At 44.1% G+C, this 25,452-nt stretch overlaps 1 protein-coding gene across 2 annotated transcripts in view; it reads left to right on the plus strand.

The window, feature by feature from the left end:
- SH3PXD2A (SH3 and PX domains 2A) overlaps positions 1–25,452 on the plus strand; it is a 180,631-nt gene that overhangs the window by 113,768 nt on the left and 41,411 nt on the right. For both annotated transcript variants that reach the window (XM_010564787.1, XM_010564786.1), the window contains one exon: positions 3,718–3,849. In XM_010564787.1, coding sequence (XP_010563089.1) covers positions 3,718–3,849 — 132 coding nt within the window. The remainder of the gene's footprint in view (positions 1–3,717; positions 3,850–25,452) is intronic.

A 25,452-nucleotide genomic window follows, 5' to 3' on the forward strand; every position in this document is an offset into this window, starting at 1 on the left:
GTCCTCTGCTCTCCGTTTCTCCTGCCTGGGCTGAAGAGGCTTTTAAGAAAGTGGGGCTGTAATGTCAGGGGGGCATTGCAGTGTGCATATGAGCTTGCTGGGGAACTTTTGCCACTCTGCATCCCTCTTCTCTGGCGTGCTTCACACTGAGCAGGCTGTTACTCTTCAATGAGATGCTGCGTCCTGTGTTACAAATTAGACCTGAGCTAATTGGCAGGGATGTGGAAGTGCCCACGGCAGCGTGTGTAATTGGTGCTGTGCTCTCTGTAGTGTTGCCCATCTTGTTCTTTTTGAATCCCCTTTGCGGGGAAAACCTGCAGTCTGACATAACATACCAGCAATGTTGTAGGCATCCTGAGTGTCATTGAGGAGTAATTCATCTAAAGATGCTTGTGGGGGATGGAAGGCTGAGGAGGGTTAAAATTTTTTACCCTACTGACTGTAACTGAAGGGAATACAGTAACAACCTAAACCAGCCTACCCAGAAAATGTTTAAGGCTTTTGATTGCTGGGAGGAGCCGTTTCTCTGTCGTCTGTCTTCCTCTCCTTCCTCTTTCCTCCTTTACTGTTACTGAAGCCTTCCCCACTGTGCAGTGCTTAACCCTGGGTGAGCATCGCTCTGGGAGCCACAGGGACCACACTGCTCCAAAGGGGATATCATCTAGGCATGATCTGCTGTAGCTGTAAATGAACAAGTTTGTTTGACCTTGGTTACTTCCTAGACCAAGGAATTTATCACTCTACTTTTTTTGTCTTAATAGGAAGCCTCTAACATTTATACAAGCTTCTGTTAAAACAGTCTCTTAATTGTATATGTTGCACCAGCCACTGTAGTGACAAATCTTCCTGCAGCAAGTACCTTTTCCAAGGCAGCACAGAGTAAACGGCATCCTAAAGTCCTGCTGGTTTCAGATATGTGAGTGCAGATATAACCTAACTTACCAGACTGTTGTAAACCCACTTTTTTTCGGAGCCAGAGCTGCGGAGGTGGATTTGAAGTGCTGCTTCTCTGGGTTTCCTGGCAAGGGTGCTCCTCTGGCACATGGTCCCTGGCTTGGCCTCAGTGGCTGATGGTGGGGTGTTTGCCAGTCTGCGCTCCAGCCTGGTCCTCTCCTTGTTCCCAGCAGGGAATCACAGTGTATCACAGGAGCACTGCTCCTGCCACCAAGCCAGTGCTGTGTTTTGGGTTTTCCTTGCTCTACTCCCATGAAAACTATCTAGGAGATTAGAGGAAGTAAGATGGTTGGGATGTCTATTTAGCAGGTAGCTTCCTGCATGTCCCCTGCTCCCTCTGCCACCGTTTGGTCCCTCCTTTTGCCTTTCCACACACCTAATTCTCTGCTGATGTACATGCATAAATGGCTTTTGTTTCTGGTTAGAGAACTGGCATTTATCTTAAGACTAAAATGAAGTAGGGGTTGTAGGTGTTACTAGCATAAATACATTGGGGGAAGATGATAATGCTGCCCTATTCTGGACTGGAGAAGGGACTGTGTGGGAAGCAGTGTGAAACAGGGGAAGGCATCTCATCACAGTCTAGGTAACCCAATTAGCACTGGTTTAAAGCAGAACACACAAGTCAAGTTGATTCATTGTGAGCAGAAACATGATGCTTACTTGGAATGCACAGCTATCATGAAAATTTTTATTATAAATTTCAATGTTGTCAGTTCATGGTCTTCTCCCCCTATTCCTGCTACTGGCTGTGATTCAACTATCTATACAAAAGCTAAATCTCTTAAACACAAACTTCTAGAGGAGATGACTCCTCTTTAAAGAAAATTAACCTACGTAACCTGAGGAGAGTCAGAGGCACGCTTAGGGAGCAAGGAAGTCTTCTGATTTTCTGGATTTCTTAAATCTGGTCCAAAGGGAGGTATTGTGATAGTGTTTCCTTTCAGGAAATGGTTGAATTAATTGCTTTTTGTTCTAGGATTTTCATTTCACAGGATGCTGTTTTAATGGCTGATGCATTCTTTACCTCTCTCTTGGCAGGGATGCTAATTATTTGTCTGTAGAATCACTTTGGATCTTCAGCCTAAACGCATATGAACATGCTGCGTTTAGAAACACAGTGCCGAGCATCCTGTGCTTGGCTGTCAGTCCCCTGACTTGTCTGGTGGAGTTTCAGACCGTGCTGCTTCCTTCCCATCTCTTGTAGCCAATTTGTCTTCAGAGATTCAGGAGACCTGGAGTCTGCTCCTGGCTCTGCCCCCGTCACGTGAAATGGGACTTTCAGCAAGTCATACATCTGCTTCTGTCTCCGCTTTCCATCTGCGTCTTAATCTAAAGAGACAGGAACTGCCTCTTAATATGTAAAATGTATAATAATGCTGTTGGCCCAACCACTCTGCCCTAATACACGCTGCTGTAATTCAGGAAACCTGTAAAATAATTTTGCATTAGGGCATGTTGGCTCTTAGACAGAAGTTGTAGGTGCTTTTTGCTCTGGTCTGACACTTTGAAGAGTATATGAATAAGGGCGAATTAAGAAACCCTGATGTCCTAAAGGTTTTCATGACTTTTCAAGGCAGTTTCCAGGCAGAGCACAGTCGGTTTGTGCCTGGGCTTGGAAGTGCAGAGGCCCCCATCTGCACTGTTTATGTTGCACCGGAGAGCCGAGATGCATCTCATACGGCGAGCAGCAGCGAGAGGAGGTCTCCCTCCACGTCTGGCACAGTGGTGTGCCTGCCTCGCGGCTCCACCCCAAAATGCACAGTTTCGGGTTGGGGGTAGAGAAGTCAGAAATCAAAACCCAAGAAGAAACTCCAGGAGTGTGGGGGAAGGGAGGAGAACGGTTATTTTGCACCTTTTTTCCACCCCTCTGTGTGAGAGCCTACTCTCATTCATAAATGGCTCTGACAGCCGAAAGCCCGCGGTACAAAGAGAAACCGAACAACTGGAGAGGTTGGCTCCAAGGGCTCCAAAAAGGCGCCGAAGGGCGATGGAGAGGGGGAAGCCGGCACGCGCTCTGCCCTGGTCCCGCTCGGGGCTGCTCTGCCGCGGGGAATGCGGAACTGCGGAGCTGGCGGGGGGCAGGCGGGGGGTGGCCGTGTTTGAGCAAGGATCTGGCGCTATAACTTTTTTTTTTCTTCTTCTGTTTCAAGTAAACACTCTTCCCCGCCCTCCCCTCTCTCCCTCCACCCCACCTCCCTCTCTTTCAATCCCGCTCATGTGTTTCTATTTAAGGGCTGCAGTGCGGACGAATATGATTGGCATCTACAGCCCCCTCTTGACTTTCAGCTCAAGCCTTTAGAGTGGAGAAGGAGCTGAGCCGCCAAGGGGAGAGCTGTTTTTTTTTTTTCCTTTGGGTTTACTGGGGGGATGGCTCAGCTGTGGATTTATGCTGCTTCTGCCCAGGATTTTTCTCTCTGAATGGGAGCAAGGATTGTGGAAACCATGTTGGGAAGAGGTTTATTTTCAGAATCCATCATGAAACTTTGCAACTAATTCACTGTTTTCAGCTTCTTTTCGTATTTTTTTCCTCCCTTTTTTCTTTTTCTTCTCTCCGATGTCCCTCTGTGCTGCTGGGTTGTGGGCCAGAGGAGGCTATTTCTATATGGCCAGCCATTTGGGGATATGCTGCGAGCCAAGGTTGTTTGCTGATTTGCTTGGCTCTGGTGACAAGTTGGCCTGTCGTGCATCGGATGGACGGAGGTCGCTCTCAAGGAGCCATGGCTGGAAGCTGGCTTACGGCTTGCTTTTTCCCTTCCCCAGGTGCTGATGCTAGCTCTGAACCCATGATCCTGGAGCAATATGTGGTGGTGTCCAACTATGAGAAGCAGGAGAACTCTGAGATCAGCCTCCAGGCTGGAGAGGTCGTGGATGTCATAGAGAAAAACGAAAGCGGTAAGACACGTTTGCTGCTTTTCCCTCTTCCAATGGTCCAATTTTTGCATGTGTTCCTCTTCTTTCGGTTTCCTCATCACTACTTGTAGCTGTACGTTAGCTCCATCTGGTACAGTTACTATGTCTGGCTGAGGATGTTGAAGTTTCTCAATGTTGATTTGGGCTGGGGGCCAAATGTTGCCTTCTACTGTAAGAATGTTTCATAGGTTTTGTGCGTTAATTAGCCAAAGTACACTAATGGAAAATGAAGGTGAAGGCAGAGAAGGATCTGCAGCTAATGAAGCTAATGTATAGAAGACTGATTTAGTTGCCCTGCTGTCTTTTCAAGTCTCTGTCAGCATTTCCATTACTAACTCCCTTTTTGGAGGATTTATAGGATGAGTGTTTAAAAATTGCTTGGGATGAAACTTGGCTTGACAGCTGAGCCCGTGGCCCACAGCTCGGTAGGGAAGGGAGAGGGTGTGCGTAGATAAATACGTGGCCATGCAGTTTCAAAACTTCTTGCAGGAGTGTTAATTGGGGAATTTTGAGGCAGAGGCGGTCATGTAAAAGCAAGATGAAATTCCTTCTGCCATCCGTGGAACAACCAGCTTCCACTTGGAAAATGAGACTTTTGGCAAGTGTTTGTATAGATGTCTTTTTTGTACATTAACTCTTGGATGCCTGGTAGCTTTCAGTCAGGCTGAACAAATGCAGGAGACTGTGTGCATGTGCGTGGTTGGAGCAGGTTAGCAGCTGGTTTGAGTAACTGCCTGTCTTCAGCAGCTCCCCCTCCTCCCCTCCAGCACTCCCTCTGTATTAATCCAGAGCTGTTGTCCAGGACTAGTTTCCAGCTTGCTCGTGACTTATGTGTCCTCATCCAGAGGAACTGCTGGCATTTGGAGTCGTTCAAGCAAAAGCTCATGTCGTGGTAGCTCCATGTGCAGGGCTGTCACAACTGCCTGGCTCTGGAGTGTGTGCTGGGCATGCCAGAGCTTGGGGGAACCAGGGCACCCTGATCTGGGACTCAAATCCATCTTCCAGAGCTCTGAGTCATGTTATCCACAATGCTGACCATACATTGTAATTTTTTTTTTTTTTTTTGGTTCTTTTAATGGAGCGGTAATTTCTCTGCTGTATGAAGGCCTGATGCTTGTTTGGCTCAAAGCGATGCAGTTAGTTTCTGGCCGGTGATTTAGCATGGTGTCCAAAAGGATAGTGTGTGGAAATGTACTGGCTAGTGTGAACAGAAATGCCTGTCTCCTGGGTACTGACTGTATCACTTGTGAAACTAGTAGAGGTCAGGATGCTCATCTGCCCCACTTTAAAGCAATCATTATGATTGAAGGGGGGAAAATGTCTTAACTTCTTAAACTGTGTCTGGGCTAGTGGACAAGCATCCTCCCTTCCAAGCTTGATGGCTCCTCATTGTCAACACTAGGTGTTGCTGCTGTCGGAACAAGCCTGGTTATTGTGGCAACTTGCATTCGTATCTGATGATATCCCTGTCTTGGATAATGGCTTATGGAGCCAAGGGAATTTGGCTGTTAAATAATGCAAGAAGTGTATGAATTCCAAATTACAGTTCCTTTGTGTTTACTTTTAGTGTGGCCTCTGCCTTGCATGGTTCACATCATATTGTATTGAACCATATAGTATTTGGAGATATAAATGGAGAGAGTGTCAGGGTTAGAATTTAATTAGTGGGTCTAGAAATGTGACTCTTCTTAGGAAACAGCCTTGAATTTGGATTACGGTTCTTAAGACCATATTCTGATCCTTAGCAGCCAGATTTCTTGATGTCCATGTAAACAAGGAAGGAGGTCTGAAGCCGCAAACTCCATGCTATGATCTTGCCCTATATATTTTTGTATATATATATGTATGTATGTATGTATGTATAAGAGATATATATTTTAAAAAACCCTTAAGTCACAGATTGGTGATGGAGAGAGCATCATTTGCTTTGGATGCTTGTCTAAACTGTTCTGGCAGGGAAATCATGTTTTAGTTGTTCCAAGAACAGGACTCCACACATACACTCTTTCTCTCCCCTAGGTTAGGGATACCACAGGAATGACTTCAACACTATGACTTCTTGTCTCTTCAGCTATAGCTAAACCTGTGAATGGCGTGTAATGAAACTAGCAAAAGTTTATGAAGTGTCAACTTTTAAAACTCATGAGTTATTGTTTGAATTTCAGTGTAGGCAAGCAAGCCTAGTAGATGCAGTTATGACTTCTAAGAACATGGGGATACACTTTTCAAGAAAATAAGATTATTGGACTATGCACATGTGTAGTAATTCATCTGACTGTATGGTTATGTTGGCTTCCGAAGTGTTGTGAAACTATAGCTGCAATTGTATAAATTAAACTTGTTCTCCTGATCCAGACGGACAAAAGTGATGTAAAGTATTACGGATGTCACCTGCAGCAGGGACAGTTTCTTCAATGGAAGGAAGGAAGTATGGCTAGGTTGCTTGTTAGCTGTGTGGCTGAGAAGTCCCATCAGACTGGACAGTGCGCATTGGATGCGCTGCCTGGCCAGTATCTCAAACTTCCTTGTGTGTATACATCTGTATATCATATGTCTGGTTTGGGGGTTTTTTAACTGTACTTTGGGGAAGCTAGACATGAAAAGGCACAGGTGACTGCTTGATTTTAAAACCTTGCCTGAATAGGGTTGCTTGCTAATGCCTAGGGACACTTAAATGGTTCTTTTGTTTCCCGGAGTGGGAAGAACCTTAACTTGGCTCTGTTGCATGGCTTTGTAGGGAAGAAACACCTTCTCTTTACTGGTCAAGTGGCCCTATGCTTTTTACACAAGGAAGCTCAAAACTAGTTTCCGAACAATGGTGCCTGGTTCATGTCCTGCTGGGTTTTTTCTTCTGAACACTTCTAGGGCCTGAGCAAGTGTCACCGTCTCCTCTGATGTTTGCCTGCAAATTGTGTACCCCCCTGAAAGGAAGTAAGCTCTGCTTTAAAGGCCAGTGTATATAGGGCAGAGGTAGAAGGGAAGGAAAATCTGGTGACTGATTTATTGAAGTCTTACCTGATTATCATCAAGCTACATTAACTTTACGTTAAGTAAGTGTGTTGCATTTACTGTATAGTATTATTCAGTGTTACTTTTCCCACAGATGGTATTTAAGGCATCTTGCAGGCAGATACGCACAAGCCCATTCGGTAGAGCCTTGTCTCATACTTAGTTTTCTTTTTCAGTAAGAGTTGGATAAGGTTGTCTTCATTATTGTGCCAATGGAAGTTATGACTTGGACGTCATTTGAAGTTGAGACTTCTGTTCAGTATTATGACTTAAAAGCAAGGTCAGCGTAGCATATGTGGTGAATAATTCTTGAAACCCTTCATCTTGGTTATGAAGCCCATGGGTCGCTGTCACCCAACTGTTGCTGGAATAAAAGAAATCTGTAGGATTTCTATACTTCAGAACAAATTATTTAGTAATGTACCAGCTCTCAGACTTCAACACTTGGTTTTTGCAGCAAATGCCTATCTTGGCTCAACAAACAAAATGACAAAAATTGTCCTTCGACCTTAATTCTAGTTGCATCAGCAGAAGACCCACAGTGTGCCTGATGTATCTGATGGATATTTACCTCTTTCTTTTTTCCTTAGCTGAGGAGGAAAATCTGCATGTAGCAATGGTCACAGATGAATCAGGAGAAGAACAGAGGTTTACAGTCTCTACAGATGGTGTCTGGGAACAGGCTGTAGTTCCAGGGCTTGTGTTCCTTGCTAGAAGTGACTGTGATTTGTTTAAAGGCACTGTGTAACCAGCCTGCACTGTCCAACGCTATCTAAACATTTCTGAGCTGTTTCAGAATAACAATGTGAATAGTTGACTCAAGTCTTGTCTGTCAAGTACCTAGGCTTCTTTTAAACCTTAACTGAAAAAGCCTTGTGGAATGACTTAAAAATGTATCTCTGCTGCAGAAAAGAAATGTTGTGACTTTAAAGCAGGAATCCGACAGAGATTTCTTTAAGGTAGAAGGGGGAGGGACTGGGCCAAAGCAGCTCCCTGTCTGCCAAGTTTTGCGTGGATGTGGCTTGAAATGGTCAAGCTATAAACTGTGGCGGCAGTGTTTGCAATGGAAAACCTGACAGGCGGTGAAGTATAAGCGTATTCCTGAGCACCTCTGCCTCCGCTGCTGCTCTACTCGCAGGCAGGATGGGCGCTCTTCCCTTGCGGCCCCCAGGAGCTATGTCTGCAGCAGAGGCATGGTGGGATGGCATTTTCAGCTGGGCTAAGAATCATAGCCATTTCCTTTGCAATTACATAACTGCAGACCAATTTCCAATATTATACTACACGCAATACGTAAAACAAAGCTATTATGGCTAGTGTAACTTTATTGGGACCCAAAGAGATCTCTGGGAAGGGAGGCTGCTCTTCTCCCCTTAGCTGGGATGTGGGATATGTCACTGAAGTATCACCATCAGGAAGGTCTCTGCTCATCTGGGTGCCCTGGCTTAGGGGTCTTGGGACTTGCTGGCTGTCTGCAGTGTCAGGAGACTAGTGTGTGTCTGGCAATGTGCTCTGCTCCACCATTTGGTTTCACTTGTGCTGCAGTTGTGATCTAGGAGAGGGACATGGAGAGACCACAGCTTTCTTGAGAGTGACTCCTAGGGGTGTACTGGTTTTGCTATTGCAAACTCCCTCCTCTTAGATTGATGGCTTTTTGAGTTAGGCTTCTGCCTCTTCATGGGGAACACAGCACCCTTGATTTGAAGGTGTTGCTTTCCAGGGTTAAGTAAGTGGTTTTACTTGGTACCAAATTGGACCAAGATTACTTTCATGGTTAACTACTGCATCTTGGCTAAAGGTACACCTTTAAAGTGTTCCAGGTAGAAACAGAGAAACATGGGGTTTTTGCAACTCGTGGATCAATCTTTCCCTATATCCCCTCTGCCATGTCTGTTTTTGCAAGTAGCATTGATTTTTGGTCCCCTTTCTTTAGTGTTGGTGGGGTTTTTGCTTTAAATTCTTTAAATACCACTGTTCCTGTCTTGCACCTGCTTTCTGCTGCTCTACCCCTTTCTCTAGGATGTTGTCTTCATGATCCCCCCTTTGTACATGGGGGGAGCATGGCACTGTATGCACTGCTAGCAGATGTCTCTCAGCATTAGTATTCTCTTGCAAAAGCTGGCCAAAACCCAGTGCACATCCATTTATTCTAACAGGTAAGTTAGCTAGCTAGCAGTTTCCTAGGCTTCAGAAATGTGGTTGTAGGTCTACACCAAATTGAAAATGCAGTTACCATGTTTGCTTATGAATTGACAATAGCTTTAAATCCACTGGTCAGATGTGTTACCAGACATGGCACGCCTAATTGCCAACATCATGCTTTATTTCAGGTGCAATTGTGCATGCTGGCTTTCCCTGGAAAGCTCTTTTTCCTTACAAAGCATTTCAAGAGAATGTGGTCCATCAGATGTGATGCAGGACTTGGTTTCTGTTGTACATCCAGCCCTGCCCTGCTGTTTGCTCTGAGAAAGCTATTTCAGTTCTCTGCATTTCCATTCCTTCACAGCATGGCTGTGTATTTGAATTTTAAACCTTGTAAGAGACCATGGTCGTGATATAAAAAGTAAATACTCCCTCATACAGCAGCCCCTTCTCATCATTAGCCCTTGAGCTGTGCCTGGAATTTGAGGAGGAAAAGCAAACACTTATGTAGGTCGAACACCTTTCCTCTAGCACCGGTGGCTTCATCCCAGAGGACAGGTTTAGGTGAGTGGCCACCACTAAATACCTGGGATAGCTTGTGTAACTACTCCTCTGTGCACCAGCGTTCATAATTCTCTAACAAGCAGAGCTGAGTTCAAGGAAGGACCACCCTAAACCCCTTCTTCAAAAACAAAATTCTGTAGACTTCAGTGCCCTATTCTGAACTCAGTGCTGCCTTGCTGTGCATCGTGCCTTTCTGGGCCTGTCACCAGCCCTGCAGCAGAGGATACTTGATCCACTTATGAATCAGTTCCTGTCCTGCTGCAGTTTTCTGCCCAGTGTATGTACTAAAGCGGACGAACACAGCCCATCTGAGAAGGCAGGGTGGGTGATTAGGAATTTTTGGCTAGGAGTTACTGGACAGTTGTTTAATGTCCTAAAAAAACAGTGTTTGTATAAGTCCCTCCAAACAGGGACAATGCTGGCAAAGCAGAGATGCTTTTCTCCTTCAAATGCTTGCAGCTCAGGGGCTGGAAAAGGGCTTCTCTGTGCAGGCAGAGTTTCAGTCATCCGTGGTGACGGTAAGGGTGCTCAATGGCACTTGCTTGTCTCACTGCAGCAGTATCTTTGTCTTCAGGCTTTTTGGAGGTAGTGACTAAGGTTGGTTCTTGCTTTGTTTTGCAGCAGTGTAAGCAAAGCATCCTGTTTGTGTGTCTGTTTGCAAAGGGTGGGTTTTATTTTAAACTTTCGCTGTCTGGAAGCTGGTGTCTATGGAGGGAGCCTGGGTGCCTTGTTTTAAAGTAGTCAACGGAAATGGGGTCAATGGAGTATTGATAGGACAAACAGGAACATTTAGACTAGTCCAGGCTCTGTGCTGGCTCCGGGGGAAGCCTGAGACAAGCTTAGAGCAGAGAGGTAAAACTGGATGTGATGACTTGCTCTAGCCAAGTTCTCACTGGAGATCAGCTCCTTTCTGGGAATACAGTGGCTGACCAACCCTGCAAACACTTCAAACAGGCACTCCCTCTTCCAATGGCCTGTTTGCAAAATGTTGCATGGATGAAGAGAATTTACACTCACACCAGAAACAGCCGGGTCAGCAGGAGATGAGGAGGAGCCCTCCTTCCTCTGCTTTTGCCCCTGGGAGCCCAAGGGTGGGGTGACACTGTCTAATGACTTTAGCAGCTGTACTATGCTGGAAGCAGCCCTTGACAGCCTACCCTGACCTCTCTGGTGATTCTGTTTTGTAAGCTATTTTCTGACCCCTTTTTTTTCTTGCCTTTTTTCTAATCTTATTGGATTTTTAAATGTGTGCCTCTGCAAGGGTAAGGGGGTGGTGGCTGCTTTCTTCTTCTGACTGTACAACTTTCAGCAGGCAAAGGATGTTGGTATGGCTGAAGCCCTCATTTGAGTTTCAAGAATTTAACTTAGATTTACTGCGCCCAGAACAGAAGCGTGCCACAACATTTCTGAAGCGGTTACCTCTGAGCTGCAGGTCAAGGCTGCCCCGTACTTAGGCTTGAACGATAAGCTATTTGAGACTGACATTTCTAGACCTGCCTACTGCTTGAGCATCACCACACCATCGTCTCAGCTGAGGTTGGGAGGTTGCTGCATAAAACAAAACGCTTGAATTATGAATGTGTTGTAATATTCGTGCTGCTGTCTTGTGATGTCTAAATGCCTTTCCTCTTCCCCACTTAGTAACTTACATGGCAAGTGACGTTTATTTCTGTGTTTAAGAGCTGGGAAGGTAACTATGCTGGAATCAAAGCAGGGTTGTTACTGCTCTGGTGTTTGTAGTTGTCCTCTGTCACTGTGGAAAATTACATTGTTCTCCATTGCCACCTCCAAAATACCTGTGGTTTTGTGACTGGGCAAAGGGATTGAGGTGGGCTCCTGCTTTTCTGCTGGGAATACTTGTTCCAGGCCTGTGATAAGGAGAGATTGTCCCTTTAATTGTGCTGTGACATTTCCATCTCTTCTGGGAAGCCCTTCTGCATTTCATAGACATTCTTGCTTGGTTTTCCTTTGCCCAGCTTTGAATCGCAGTGTATGCTTGCTCTGACTTCTTGGTGACAAGCTCATTATGAACACTTGAAATATGGCTGTCTGGTAACACTATGCCCTTTGCAATGCCTAATTTTGCTGAAGCTTTCCTGGGACATCTCCAAACTGCTCTGGAGCACTGCTAGTAGGGATGTTTTGCTTGTTGGGATGAAGGAGTTGATTGGTGGCTTGTATTATTTGAGTCCCACTTGAGTTGGGAACAGCTGAATGTCTTACTAAAGTGACCTTCGGTGCATTCATAAAGCCTTGCTAAAGTTAACTAGTAGTGGTGTTCTGTCAGGTTCATCATGGAAGCTTTCAGTGTAGTAAGAAACGAATTACTATTTTCCAAGCAATGCTGCCTCATTTCATTCTCTCCTAGAGGGAAAAGAATGATTAACAAGTAATAGGGACATAAGAGATGTCATGGGGTCATATTCTTCTAAAGCATTCTCCTCTTTAATAGTACCTATCAGATCCCCTCTATGTAGTGTTTGCTTTTAAATTGTTTTAAAGGAACATGCCTCCAGATAGAGACACAGTAAGACTGAACTTCCAATTTGAAATCATCCCTATAGAGCATATTTTCTCAAATGCTTTGGGCTATAGTGTGTGCTTTATATTCATTTTTCAGTCCCATTCCCATTGTTTGACTTAATCTTGGCCAACTGCTGTTCTGACAGGGATAGTTCAGTTATGTGGAATTGGGGGTTTTTTCCCCTTTTTATGGAGACATCTGAAGTCCAACCACATTGACTTCTGCATTCATTTGCCTTTTCTTTAGCTGATGTCATGTCTTTGTGGGACAATTCTCCCCCACCCTCAAATTTCTCTAAGCTGGGGGAAGGGTTATTGCTGTGAATAGGAAGTCTCCAGATATATTAAATATGCATCTCCAGGGCTGGGTTTTTCCCCCATCTCCTGTCCTCTAAGCATCCCACTGAAGTAAACAGGTTCCCTTTTAAACTTCTCTCCATCTGGCTTGATGTGGAACAAAATACTACCTGTTTAGTTCTACAGTTCTGTAATCTCTCAAGAAATGGGAATGGGAGCCCAGGGAGAGGAATTCCCCTGCCTTGCAAGACGCAGCAGAGTAAGAAAGCCTTCACACAGGCAGGAGTGAAAAAGGTCCCACAAGGTTGCCAGGTCAGCATGCACGGAGACTTTTCTTGTCTCCAAACCACAAGAAGTATAGTTCAAAGTGGGAAAAAGTCAATGTCAGCCCTTGCAAAGATTGTTTGTTATCTGCAGCTGTTCTGACTTCCCCATATCCAAGGAGCTGAGACCCTTAAGCCCCACTCTAGGAGCAGGAGAGGGAAAAAGCCTGTCTGGACTTCATGTTCGGTAGCTGTGGGCATGAAGTCTGCTCAGGACTTCTGAGACTGCCCTGTTAGTCTGGTTGCTGGGGAGAGAGTGGGATGTGACCACTGAAACCACAGACTTGAAGACTTAGTTGTCTATAAAGGCAACTTAGCCTCAGAGGAACGGGGCACATCAGTAAGTGCGGAGAAGCCAAGACAGCAAGAAATACTACCTTTAAGTTTGCTGTACAACTCCTGAATAGTAAGTAGACTCTCTGAGGCCCCTGAAAACTTCAATTCTGAAATTTCCAGCGGGCTGCAAGTTCCCTCCTCTTTCCCTTCTCATCTAATCCTGCTGTGCTGAGACTTTATACTCAGGCAGATAGTTAAATTCTCTCTGTTTCCACTGCATACCCTGTTTGGAGCCCAGGATGGCAGGCTGGAAAGGAAAAAATTTTACACAGCATCCCTGGTTGGAGCCTTTACTCATTACCTCCTCTGTTTATGCAGTCACTGCCAGTTTCAAGACCCTGAAACCTGCCCCAAGAAAATGTTTCCAAGGAAAATCTGCTTTTCGTATTAGAATACATAAACTTTCTAATGATTGGGTTTCCTATATCAGCCAAATAGGTCACCAGCTCAGCACTGCAGCAAGAAACTACCTGAGGCCAAGAAAATACAAGGATATTACTGAGGCCTTCCAATGAGTCCTGTAGGTACCTTGTGGGCTATGTTCCTTGGGATGTGACTGCCTTTTAAAAAAAAAAAAAATTAATTAAAAAAGCATTGTTTTCATAGGTTTTTGTTATGTCAAAGTTTCTTTTAAGAAAGCAAGTCATTGAAATGGCTTTAAATAAGCCCCAAAAATACTAAACTTAATGCATAGTGACTGACGTCTTCTGCCCTTTGTTCTAGTTAATCAAGAAAGCAATTGTACACAAAGACTTTGGCTCTTGTGGTGACTTTCAGGCCCATTTTCCCAAGTAAGCAAAAGACTGATGGTGCATTTTTGTTGTGTCAGATGAGGACAAGATTAATAAAGGATGGAAGAGATTTTTTTTTCCCCAAGCTGCACAGCAAATAAGCAGTTCTAATAATACTTTGGCAGTAAAATGGAAGCTGTAATCATTAGCAGACGCGTTTCAGTTACGACTAGTAGCATAACTCGTTACTTTTGGTTTTCATGTTAAAAAGAGTTCAGTTTCCCCACAAACCAATTTCTTGTCCATCTTCAGATTAAGCAAAACCTATAGAAGTAATTGTCTGTCTTAGGAGTTTCATAATACAATCAGATTTAGGGGGTGGCTTGACAGAGGGGTGTATGTCGGCTCTTCCCATCCACCCCTCGGGCTGGGACATGAGACTTTCCAGCATTCTTGATGGAGACTACAATTATTTTTGTGGTAGAAAGATGTTGGCTCATGGCTAGATTAACTGAAGCAGTTCTGGAAGATGCAAGGGATGAGATGGGCTCTCTTGGATCTCTATTTTACTGGCTGGCTGCTTCTTACTATTTTTATTGGCCAGTTTGGTTTTTTGTATCTTGATACTGTGTGACTTCATCTGAAAGTTTCACATGCAATGGGACATCACTTTATTTCAAAAGAAACTGGACTGCAGTTATACTGGCAACACAGTCAAACTTCAACTTGGTGACAATGTGAAGTATTTCCCAGACCTTGCTTGAGTCCGTATCTCCTATTTCTCCCCCGCAATGCAAATGCGTGCTGGAAAGCCCTAGCTTGAAAAGTTGTTTTAATTCTGTTCACAGAACTGCCTCCTGCTGATCTTTTCCTCTCTCCCATCGCGTGCGCACACCCTTTCTGGTAAGCGTGCTGGTGGGATGGGCTTTAATGCAAGCGTATCTCCCAGTGGTTGGAGGGTAAGGGCAATGCTGGGTGCAGTCATGCCACAGACCTAGCTTCACTTTGCTTCTGTATTAATACAGCTGCCATATGTTTGCTTAAGAATCCCAGACTGGTTTGATACTTGGATAAAAGAGAAAGTAAGTTGTTGCTTTTTCATGATTAGCAGCAGCTTGACTAGCTAGACTAGTGCTGGCAGGCACACGTCTGCGCTGTCTGACGAGTGTAAGATAACACCTTCATGATTTGATGTCCAGGTCTTGAGGCACTGTGCTGACTTTCAAATGGTGACCATATGTGCAGGTGAAATGTATCCTTCTTAAAGGACAATAGCTCTTAGGGAGTCTAGGTGACTGCATACAAAACCTGGCAATCGAATAACAATTTCAGTGTGCTGAAACCGAAATGAAGTTAAGGAAGCCCTGAACACAGTCCCTACTCAAACATGATGGAGGTGATGGAGGGGTGCAGGGTAAATCTCCATGCAGTAGTGACCCTAGGATTGGAAGAACAGCATCTAATATTAAACCTGAATCATTGGCTTGAACACTGGGAAGCTCATAAATAGCACTTAAATCTCCCACATGGGCTTTTATAGCATTTGGATGTTACTGGAGGCCTCCCTCCATGAGGAAAAACCTGAGTTGCTTGGAGATACTTGACCCATTTGTTGTAACTGAGTATAGCTGGAGATTTGGGATGGGTAATGTGAACCTGGAAAGATCCATCACTGACCATTTGAAACCCTAGGATTAAACTTAAGGCCAATTTATTCAGTGCCCTGGAAACCACTTTGAAGAATCTGCATTTCTGGGTGTGGGCAGGGGGAAGACTACACACACTGACTCATGGGAGAGAAGGTGAAGCTTGCTTGCTTGTTTGCCCAAAAAACAGGATCAGGAATCTGAGAAACAGTTTCTTTGAGGTTTTATTTTTAATCCTATCTAAAATTCCTTACCATTACTGAGAAGGAAACTCTGTGTAGAGGATGAAGAACCAAAATTAGGGGATGGCTGTATGCTGAGGGTGAGCTTGCATATTATTCCCTTGCTTCAAGTAGACCTTCTGTGACCAAAATGTCCTTGAATAAAAGTAGAATGACCATCAAAAGGATGCTATTTCCATTGCCAGGCAAATGGGATAACTGAGCCCTATAGAAAATGTCTCTTTTGCTCCTCCTGAGTACAGCAAGCAGAACTGGTTCCTCTACCAGCTACAAGTTAAATTACACACTTGGTCATTCCAGATGTCTTTGGTGTATTTTTGGAGCTGACTATATGCTTCCTGGGCTGTTAGCCTGCTGGTTTTAAAATAAGAAGTGAGCCTCTGGGGGTTGGCATGTGAACCCTTACACTCAACTGGGAAGTTAAGTATCTCTTTTGCAGAAGTATCCAGGTTTGAGAGCCAGCCACTTGAAAGGGTGTTACTTTCCCTATGCCACCCCAGAGTTTTCCTTGCAAACAATCCTAAACAGAAACCAATATCCCCAAATGAGGATGCCGTCTGCAGAACGCACAGAATGTGGGAACTCAAGGAATGAATGGTTTTGGGGATGGCTTGCAAGATGCTTGCTGACACTGGTTTAAATTTGGCTCAGGCTACCAGGAATTGTTGTGTAGTGGCACTTGAGGGAAAATGCTGGTGGTTTCAGGGAAACTTCCATTACAGATGAGATGTAGCGACCCTTCGTAATGCTGTAATAGATGCCAGTGTTGAGGCCTCCTTGCATGGTGTCCTTGAGTCGCACAAGGACCTTTTTTCCACTGATTATGTGCAGACATGGAAGAGGCTGAGTGCCTGGGCATGCACTTGCCCTTGGCAAGTATGTCTTGGGGGCAATGCTGCAACAGGAATAGAAATAGCAACTGGGCCAAACTCATCCGCACTTTAGCAAAGGCTGCAGGCTGCCAGGTGAGCTACTCTGGTTTCTGTAAAATAACAGTGCTAGGTCATTGGTACATCAGGAATGCCATTTGCTTTAGCTGAAACTTGCCTAAACTAGTAATTCTTCTCCATATCCCCAAATAATACAATCTTTCTTCTGTTTCATTTTTGCCTCTTCTTGAAGCAGACTCATGAGTAGACCATCTGACTGTCCCCAGGTAAATTTGGTAGAAACTTAAGCGCATGCAGGAGGGGAGGCCTCAAATGAGGATAACTGAGTGCAGGTGGGGATTAGCAACTTCCTTCCTGGGTATCATTTATTCTGCCGTGTTTCTTGTTCCTTTCCACTGATCTCCTGTACCTTTTGTGGAGAATCCCACGTGATTAATGCTTCTTGATCTTTTGTGATAGCTAAATCCTCTGCTAATTTTGCCTGTCAGGAGTACATTCTGATCTAAGGAAATGTAACACAGCATATTGCTCAGTTTAAGGAAATGAAAATCCTGTGTTTCTGTGGGACTGAGGTTTTGCCTTAACCTCGACAATGTGATGCTGAGGCATTTTTCTGTAGCTGTCTGAGCTGTGCCTTCATCAGGTCTCGGTGGATGGACTAGAATTGCACTTATAAGGTAGAACTCTGGAGTCAGACTGTCCATTGGTACTTAGTGTTTTTCTTGCAAGTGAGTTGGCAGGAAGGAGCCTTGATTGCTATAGTTGAGCCTGACCTAGATTGGTAAAAGCAGCCCTCACTTAAGAAAGCAAATTTCACAACTATAGTCACCCCTGTTCAACTGGAGCCATGACAGAGGTCAGAACTGCTTATCTTTGGCTTCTGAAGCTGAACAGTAACTCTTTCTGGGAGAAAGTGGACTTGTAAAGGCTAGTTCCTGGAGATAGCAAAGTTCCACTGAATGTTTGCCTATGGCCAACTCGCACTTCAGACAGACCACTTCCATCAGCGATATAAGAAATAACCACAGAAAAATGGTAGAAGACAGTACAGCTAACAATGTGAAGTAACTCGGGTGCTTTTATTTTGGTGGTACACACTCCTCTGGAATTTATCTGTAGCCTCAGCAACATCCAATTTGTAACAAGTCCTTTGCATGTTTTTGGAGAGTAGGAGAGAGAATCTGTTATGAGAAAGCCACTGTTTTCTTCCTTCTGAGATTTTAATGTGGGATAAAAAAAGAAAGATATAGGAGTGATTCATCCCACGGGCTGTACTGTTAATCCCATGAAGTTTGTGAGCAGTATGTGGCCAGCATCCCTGAAAATGCTCCAGGTGCATTAGTTACGAGAGGTGCCTTGTGGCCTGAAAAGCAAAGGAATGTTAAAGTTGGCTTCTTTCTTGACATCTGCTACTCAAATGTATCTGTCTGTCATGCACCACTTTCCCTATTACTTAATTTTTGCCTCCTGTGCTCTCTGGTGTCTGTTCCAACTTCCAGTATGGAGGAGGAAAATGAGTCACGTAACTCGTCATGTTTCCTATCTATCTTTCTCTGCCCTTTTGCTGCTTTACATTCAGGGATGCCAACGCTGAGGCAGTGATTGACTGGACTTGTAGAGTTTTGCCAGTGAATGGATGTGAAAGCTTTGCTCAAGTCAGCAACTAGTTCCTGATCATCCTAGTTCTTATAACTGGGTGCCCAGCTGGGCTTGATATTTGTGTGTACCTTTCCATCTCTCAATATGGGCCATACCAGGTTTTTGTTTTGCTGGATGTGTACAGCTTCATAATATTCCCTGGAATGATAGAGCTGTGCCTCCTGTCACATGCTAGTGACAGGATATTGCATTGGCATGGCATGTGGTGCCCCAAGCCATGCAGTTCAAAACCAGTGGGCACACAGTCAGACCCAGCTCCATTTGACAGCTCATGAAATTCATAATGTAGTGGTAGCCAGGAAGCTCCTGAGAGTGTAGGAGGCTGACTGCTGTTACGCAGCTATCCTGTTTTGTTTCTCTGCTATCCGGGGCTGGAGAACTTGGAAGTGGATGTTGGCAGAAGTGATACCTTCTCACAAGACTCTTACTCTGTGCTTGGAGAACTGAAGTCACATTGTGAAGTCTAAATCCGTAGTGGAATTTGATGTTGATTTAAGGGGTCCAAGAACCATGGCAGAAGTATATTTTAAAAATAAAAATGTAAGGTGTTGACTAGTCAAGAACTGTTGAGACACTAGTGGAGGCTTTTGAGCAAGTGCTTTCAATTTGTATTTGGATGTTTGTCTGTCCTCTTCTGTTTTAAAGCCAGTAGTATCTTGTAGGTGGAATTTTGCCCAAAAGTGTTCAGAAATTACCGTTTGAAGGTTGGCAGAAGGGAATCAAGAGGCAGAAGACTTTACGGTGTGACCAAGTAAGGGCTGAAGAACTGGCAGCAGTGCAAACTTGCCATTTCTGCTCAAGACTGGTTTCTGAATAGGTGGCAGAGACTCTGGAAAATCCAAATGCAATTTCTCATGGAAATGAGGAGCAGGCTTGGGGCGAAGTGGGAACTGAGTGCCCAGCCTCAGAGTTTTCAAGCTTTCAACTTGTCACTAAATTGCCTTTTCCCAACACCACATCCCTTCTGTGCAGCAGAAGGTCCTTGGTGGGCAGCAGTGGTATGAATATGATCAGCGTTTGCTCCAGTTTAGTCTGCGTTGCATTTTGTAGTACATTTTCCTAATAATTCTTACTCTTTTATTAGTTTTCTATAGCATTCACAGGAATAAGCTGTAAATGTCACATGGCTCCTGAACTACACTTAAACAGCTACACATGGGTTCAAGATGAGAAATTAGGTTTCCAATCCAGACTTTCCCAAAATAGGAGGAATGTGGGTTGTATTCCGTCTAGCTGCCTTTTTTTTTTTTTTTTTTTTGGATAGGAGGCTTTTGGTTAATGTCAGTCTTGGAGGAGAGGAGAGCTGTCAGATGCCACAGGATCCCAAATGCTCTTTGTACAGTGGCTACAGTCAGAGACACTGGAGTGTCAGGTTTCTGCTGAATTAGTGAGCAACTTCTTAATCATGTGACAGCAGTATCAGGGTTTCCTGGCAAAAAAAAAAAAAGGAGAGTAAGCAAAAACTAATGCATCCTAATAGGAATGTGCAGAAACAAATAATGTTTCCTAATGTGCATGCAGATATCAAAAAGTTAACTTGTGGCTGTCTTTCTGCTTCCAGCTTCCAATTCCCTGCTGAAAACCTGACTTCCCCTTGGAGTTTTAGGGATACAACCATCCTCTTTCCCATCAACTCCCCCCTTCTGCTTTTTGCAGGGTTTCTACTACTTTAGCCCATGGTAATCCACCTTGAACATCATCGTGGATTTGATGCCTTCCTGAATATGACAACAGACTTGCTTGTGTCCTTAGTCCCCCAGGCTGACCCAACAGCCTGATGGCTGTTTGTGCAGGAGCAGTTCACATACAGATCAGCTCTCCCTGTAGTGAAGGGAAGTAGACCCTTCTCCCTGAAGCTGAGTGATGTGAAGTGTGTCTCCTCATGGACGGCAGCTTACTATGAAGTGGCTTCTTTTACTGTGGCATGTATCCAAGCCATTGTGGAAAATCTGGGCATTTCTGCTGATGGCTTTGGCATGCCAAGAGTGAAATTCTTGGAGCTCAGGATCTTCCTCTTCTTCCCTCTCCTCTTCAAAGCCTGAAAAACTAAAAAAACCAAACCCCAAAACAACAACAAACCCTGAACTAGGAGTGGGATAGGCATTATTGCTGGCTTCTTTCCTGTAACTAGGATAATACAGTATTCTGAAAACAAAATAGAGCCATTTGCCCCCACCCATCCCATATGATACCTCTCTACCCCTCAAAAGCCTGAACGTTTGATGTAATGGCTTCTGGCTGAAATTCCCCTTGTAAGACAAGCTGGGCTTAAGCTATTCTTCTATGATGCCCTTTTCAAAGCTCCCCAGAAAAGGGTGAATAGCTGTGTGCTGGCAGGCCTCCTCACAGCAGCATCTCTGAACCCGGAGAGTGAATGGGCAGTACCTCAGCTGGATGGTCTGCTTGCAGCAAGTATTGCTTGAGCAGCAACCTCCCGTCTCCAGCCTTGCAGGGGCTGTGATTATGCTGTTGGACTACACAGCCAGAGAAAAATCAAGATCCTAATGGAAAACTTCTTGGAAGACTGAAACTACTCCTGCACATCTGTCCTCCTTTGGAAAAGGTATTACGTGCTGAAGTTATGAAATATTGTCGGAGGGGAAAGTGCTCTCTGCTCTCCAAAGATCCAAGAGCATCTAAGTGAATGTACATGGGTCTGCAGCAAATCGCAGGGTTTGAAGAGCCAAATACCATATTCTCCAACTGCGCAGAGAACACAAGCGCAAGTTTGCCAAAGACAGTAAGTTGATACCTACTGGCCAGGAGTTGATATCACTAATATGAAATTAGATGAGACTAGGTAATGTGAAAAACAAAGATTTGCTCACACTCAGTGTGACTGGCCTCACAGAATGAAGTGGCACACGAAGATGTTTAATACAGTGTACAGCTTTCTGTAGTCCAGGTTTCTGTGCACTTACAATTAATTTATTATTGTAGATGTTATGTACCCATTTGGAATCCCCCTCTGTTCATATTTAAAATTTGATTGTATTGTTAAAGCACTGAGAATGTCAGGGGGGTTGGGGAGGGTTTTTGTACTGACTAGCCTAGCTTTGATGTACTTGCCAAACATCTGTGTGCTTTCTATATATTTTCCCCTTGCCTTCAGAAAAAGGATGGTTGCGTTTATTTGTGGATGAAATACTTTGCTAGGAATGGCTGTAAATCTGAAGAGCTGAAAATTGTCAAGTGAACTCATAGACAATAGTAACAGAGAATAAGGAATTAAGCCTGGTATGCAGTCTGGAAAAATTAAAATTCTTCAGAATCTTCTTTCTTTCTTTTTTTCGCTGGCATGGGGATATCTAGAAATTGGAAATCCAGCAAAGCTTCTGATTTAGAAACTTGAAACCACTGCAAAGTGTGAACATTGTGGTGAGACTAGCACAAGGAGGACTGGAAGGTGCTGGAGTTCTTGTTGGCCCAGGCTGTGCTGCATGGGCAAGAGCTCATGGCTGGTAGAGATGTCTGTTCTCTTCCTAAATCTTCTGGTGCCCCATCAGATATCAGTGCTCATTTAAATCAGAGATTGTTACTAGTACTTAGTAATGTTAAACTGGACATTCATATTATACAGTTGAAAGTTTTACTGCTAAATCCATGAGAAAGCCATGGCGTATAAGCCCAAAAGAGGCCTGGTATACTTGGTTTGGTTTTGGCCCTTAAACTGATTCAGTGTAAATCTTCATACTTTCTTGATGGGCCAGTTATAAAGTGGCTACAAGAGTGTTGATATTTCATGAAATGGATAATAAGGGAACTCCATATTCTATTTTTTTATTTTCTTATTAGATGATACCATCACTGTAATGGCAGTTTCTAATATTTCTGTTCCCTTTTACAAAAACTTCTAAAAACAAATTTAAAACCACAAACCCCCCCCTTGAGAAGGGGAGTCATTTGCAGCCCTGTGTCTCTGGAGGATACAGACTCTCTAGAGAGGTACTGTGTCTGGAGTGGCAACAGCTTGATTCCAGATGCACAGCATGATTGAAGTATTGGACTTTGAGGGAGGAACTTGACTTGGACATACAGTTTTATGTGTAGATCCAAGTAGACTCCTCAAGATGCTTGTGACACTGATGACCAAGGGCTGCCTTTGCTTGCAGCTGGCTTTCTGTAAATCCAGCCTCTTACTGAGCATTTCATTGTGATTCAGAGTAAGGATGCTTTTGGTGTGTTTTCCACTTTGGGATTTAGATAATCTGAGTGAGAATATCAACCCTTCAGGGGTGTTTCACAAGTCTCATTCCAAGGGATCTCCATCTGCCAGCTTGGGGAGCTGCTGGAAGTGCTGTATCAGTGCTCCAGAGATGAGCATCACTGGTGCCTGCAGCGCTGCTCAGCAAGCATCGGCTCAGCCAAGGAATGTGCCCTTAATATATCCGGGGTGCCCCGGTTGTATTTTGTGTATCGGTACAAAGAAGAGCTGTCTAATCTGCTGTGAGTCTCTCCAGCCACACTTGTGTTTGGCTTGGACGTAGTCACCCCCACTCTCGGAGCCGGAGTGTGTGTTGGCAGCAGGGAATCATTGTCGCAGAGTAATTCCGAGCACAGAGGAGTCAAACCAAAGTTCATTTTGTTCTTTTTCTTCAAACCTACAGCTTGCTTGAGTGGGTAGGGGGTGCGTCAGCTGCTTTTCTTTTTGGTGGTTTTTTTTGTTTGTTTTTTTTAATCAATACCTCATCTCTGTCGTAAGAAGTCTTTTGCTATATCTGAATGAAATGTCATGCTCATGAGACTTCTGGCTCTGGTTAAAGACAGGCATCTTGCTTGCAAAGTAGGGCTTTCTATTGATCTTGTTTTAAATGGTATAGCTACAGGCACAGAAACCATGATCTGGGGTCACACTTCTCTCACTCTTCTGCATATATATTTATGTTTTAAAAATAAGTAAACATAAATCACTGAAGTAGTCTGCCCTAGGAATGCTTCTCAGAAGCTGAAGACCAAAAATAGTCTTAAGACCCAGTACAACACTTAACTGTACGGCTATGAAACATATATCCAAAGGTATGCTAGCAGTGCTTGAAGGCAGGGCTGTTGGTATCCTTTATTTTTGACTTCTATTGCTGCTTGCTAACTTTGCAACTGGATAGGATTATCAACATTTCATCAAAGGAATGGTGCCTTTAAGCAGCAGATGAGAAATCCCCAGGACTTAAACAAATGTGAGCAAAATTGACTAATTGTTTCTTGCAATGGGAAGGTGCTCTTGCAATCCCCTCCCTCTGTCACACAACATTTGTTGCATCCAAGTAGGAGCAAATAACATCCTCTCACAGGCTTTAGAAGAATATGAAAATATAGATTTGCATTTTGTTCAAACTAGAAAACAGGTCATGAAGTCAAAGCATACTCTGAAATTTCAGTGGTTGTGATGCTCAAAGCTTTGGCTTGGTGCATCTGACCTCACCTGCTTATGTGATAGGCTGACAGAAATATCTGAGATTTTTGTCTGGATCATGCTTGAGTTTTTCTGGGACTCCTGGAAGGTGTTGCCAAAGTAACTGCAGAAGCTGAAGTGGCAGGGAAAAATCAGAAAAACAAAATTTAACTAGACAAATGTTGCAAGGTTGAATATTTCCACCTTCCTGTCACCTAAATCTTCAGGTAACTTGGGAAGCAGGTCTGTATAATAATTCCTCAGATATTGGTGACTGGTGCCTGTGTTTCTAGAATAGCATCTTTACTGTAACTTCAGCTATGGAAAAAAGCTGTGTCCCTCAGAATGAGTAGTCTGAAGGTTATTAGGCACAGCATTGGTGAGCCAGGTGATGTAGCATTAATGGCCGGTGAGATGCAAGAGTGCAGACCAGATGTTAAATCTCCTTTGAATCTTCATTTTGCTTCAACTTCAGGTGTGGACTAGCAAGTAGGGACATAGCTTAAAGTTGAGATAGTACATGCTGGCAGATGACCAACAAATCTAACCTTCTGTAGAACAGAGAATTAAGCCCTTAATTTTAGCGCCATATAAAGCTGACTTCCAAATTTTATTAAACCAATTCCTGTTATTGTTTGGCATGTGGATGAACTTGTTCATTAGCAGGGCAGATTGGGGAGACTTTTTTTTTTAGAAATAAAATTAACAAGTTAATTCTGTGTAATTAATACTATCTGTGCTGGTTTTGGCTGGGATAGAGTTAATGTTCTTCATAGTAGCTACTATGAGGCTATGTCTTGGATTTGTGCTGAAAACAGTGTTGATAATTCAGGGATGTTTTTGTTAATGCTGAGCAGTGCTTACACAGAGTCAAGGCCTTTTCTGCTTCTCACCCTACCCCATTAGCAAGCAGGCTGGGGGGGGCACAAGGAGTTGGGAGGGGACACAGCTGGGACAGCTGACCCCAACTGACCAAAGGGATATTCCATACATATGACATCATACTCAGCATATAAAGCTGGGAGAAGAAGGAAGGTGGGGATGTTTGGAGTGATGGCATTTGTCTTCTTAAGTAACCGTTAGGCATGATGGAGCCCTGCTTTCCTGGAGATGGCTGAACACCCACCTGCTGATGGGAAGTGGTGAATGAATTCCTTGTCTTGCTTTGCTTGCATGTGTGGCTTTTGCTTTACCTATTAAACTGTCTTTATCTCAACCCATGAGTTTTCTCACTTTTACTCTTCTGATTCTCTCCCTCATCCCACTGGGATGCGTGGTGCTTAGTTGCCAGCTGGAGTTAAACCATGACACCAATAATTAATATGAACTACTGCAAGTATCGTGTGTGGCCATTCCCAAAATAAACACATCAAAAAGCTTGTTTTGTGCTCCCAGCCTATACTATATGTGTTGGTATCAGGCAACCACACTCACTGACTTATATTAGTAACTGGCGACAAATAGGTCAGTCGAAGAAAGCATGATCTTCTGTGAAAATGGCTTGTAAGCACAAAAGAGCTGTGTTATATCTTATCATGGGATTGAGGAACATCAGAAGGCAGTTTTGAACCTTCAGGAGGTGTCAGTTACTAGCCAGAAGATTGACCACGAAATTAATCAAGGGACTGGTGTGCCTTAGAGGTGGCTCCGCTCATGCCTGGTGTTGAGGGTCTCTGTGTAAGTTAGAAGGGGGTTTGGAAGTGATGTTTGTCCTTCCCAAAAACGTGTAGTCTTGGTTGTCTTCTGCAGCTTGCATTGCACAATGCTTCACTGAGCTGGAGTCTGAGAATTTGGGGGTGGGGGTGGGGGGGTGCGTATCTGTGTGTGTGTTGAA

Source organism: Haliaeetus leucocephalus, unplaced genomic scaffold (genome assembly GCF_000737465.1).
Source record: "Haliaeetus leucocephalus isolate CR32 unplaced genomic scaffold, Haliaeetus_leucocephalus-4.0 Scaffold184, whole genome shotgun sequence".
NCBI lineage: Eukaryota > Metazoa > Chordata > Aves > Accipitriformes > Accipitridae > Haliaeetus > Haliaeetus leucocephalus.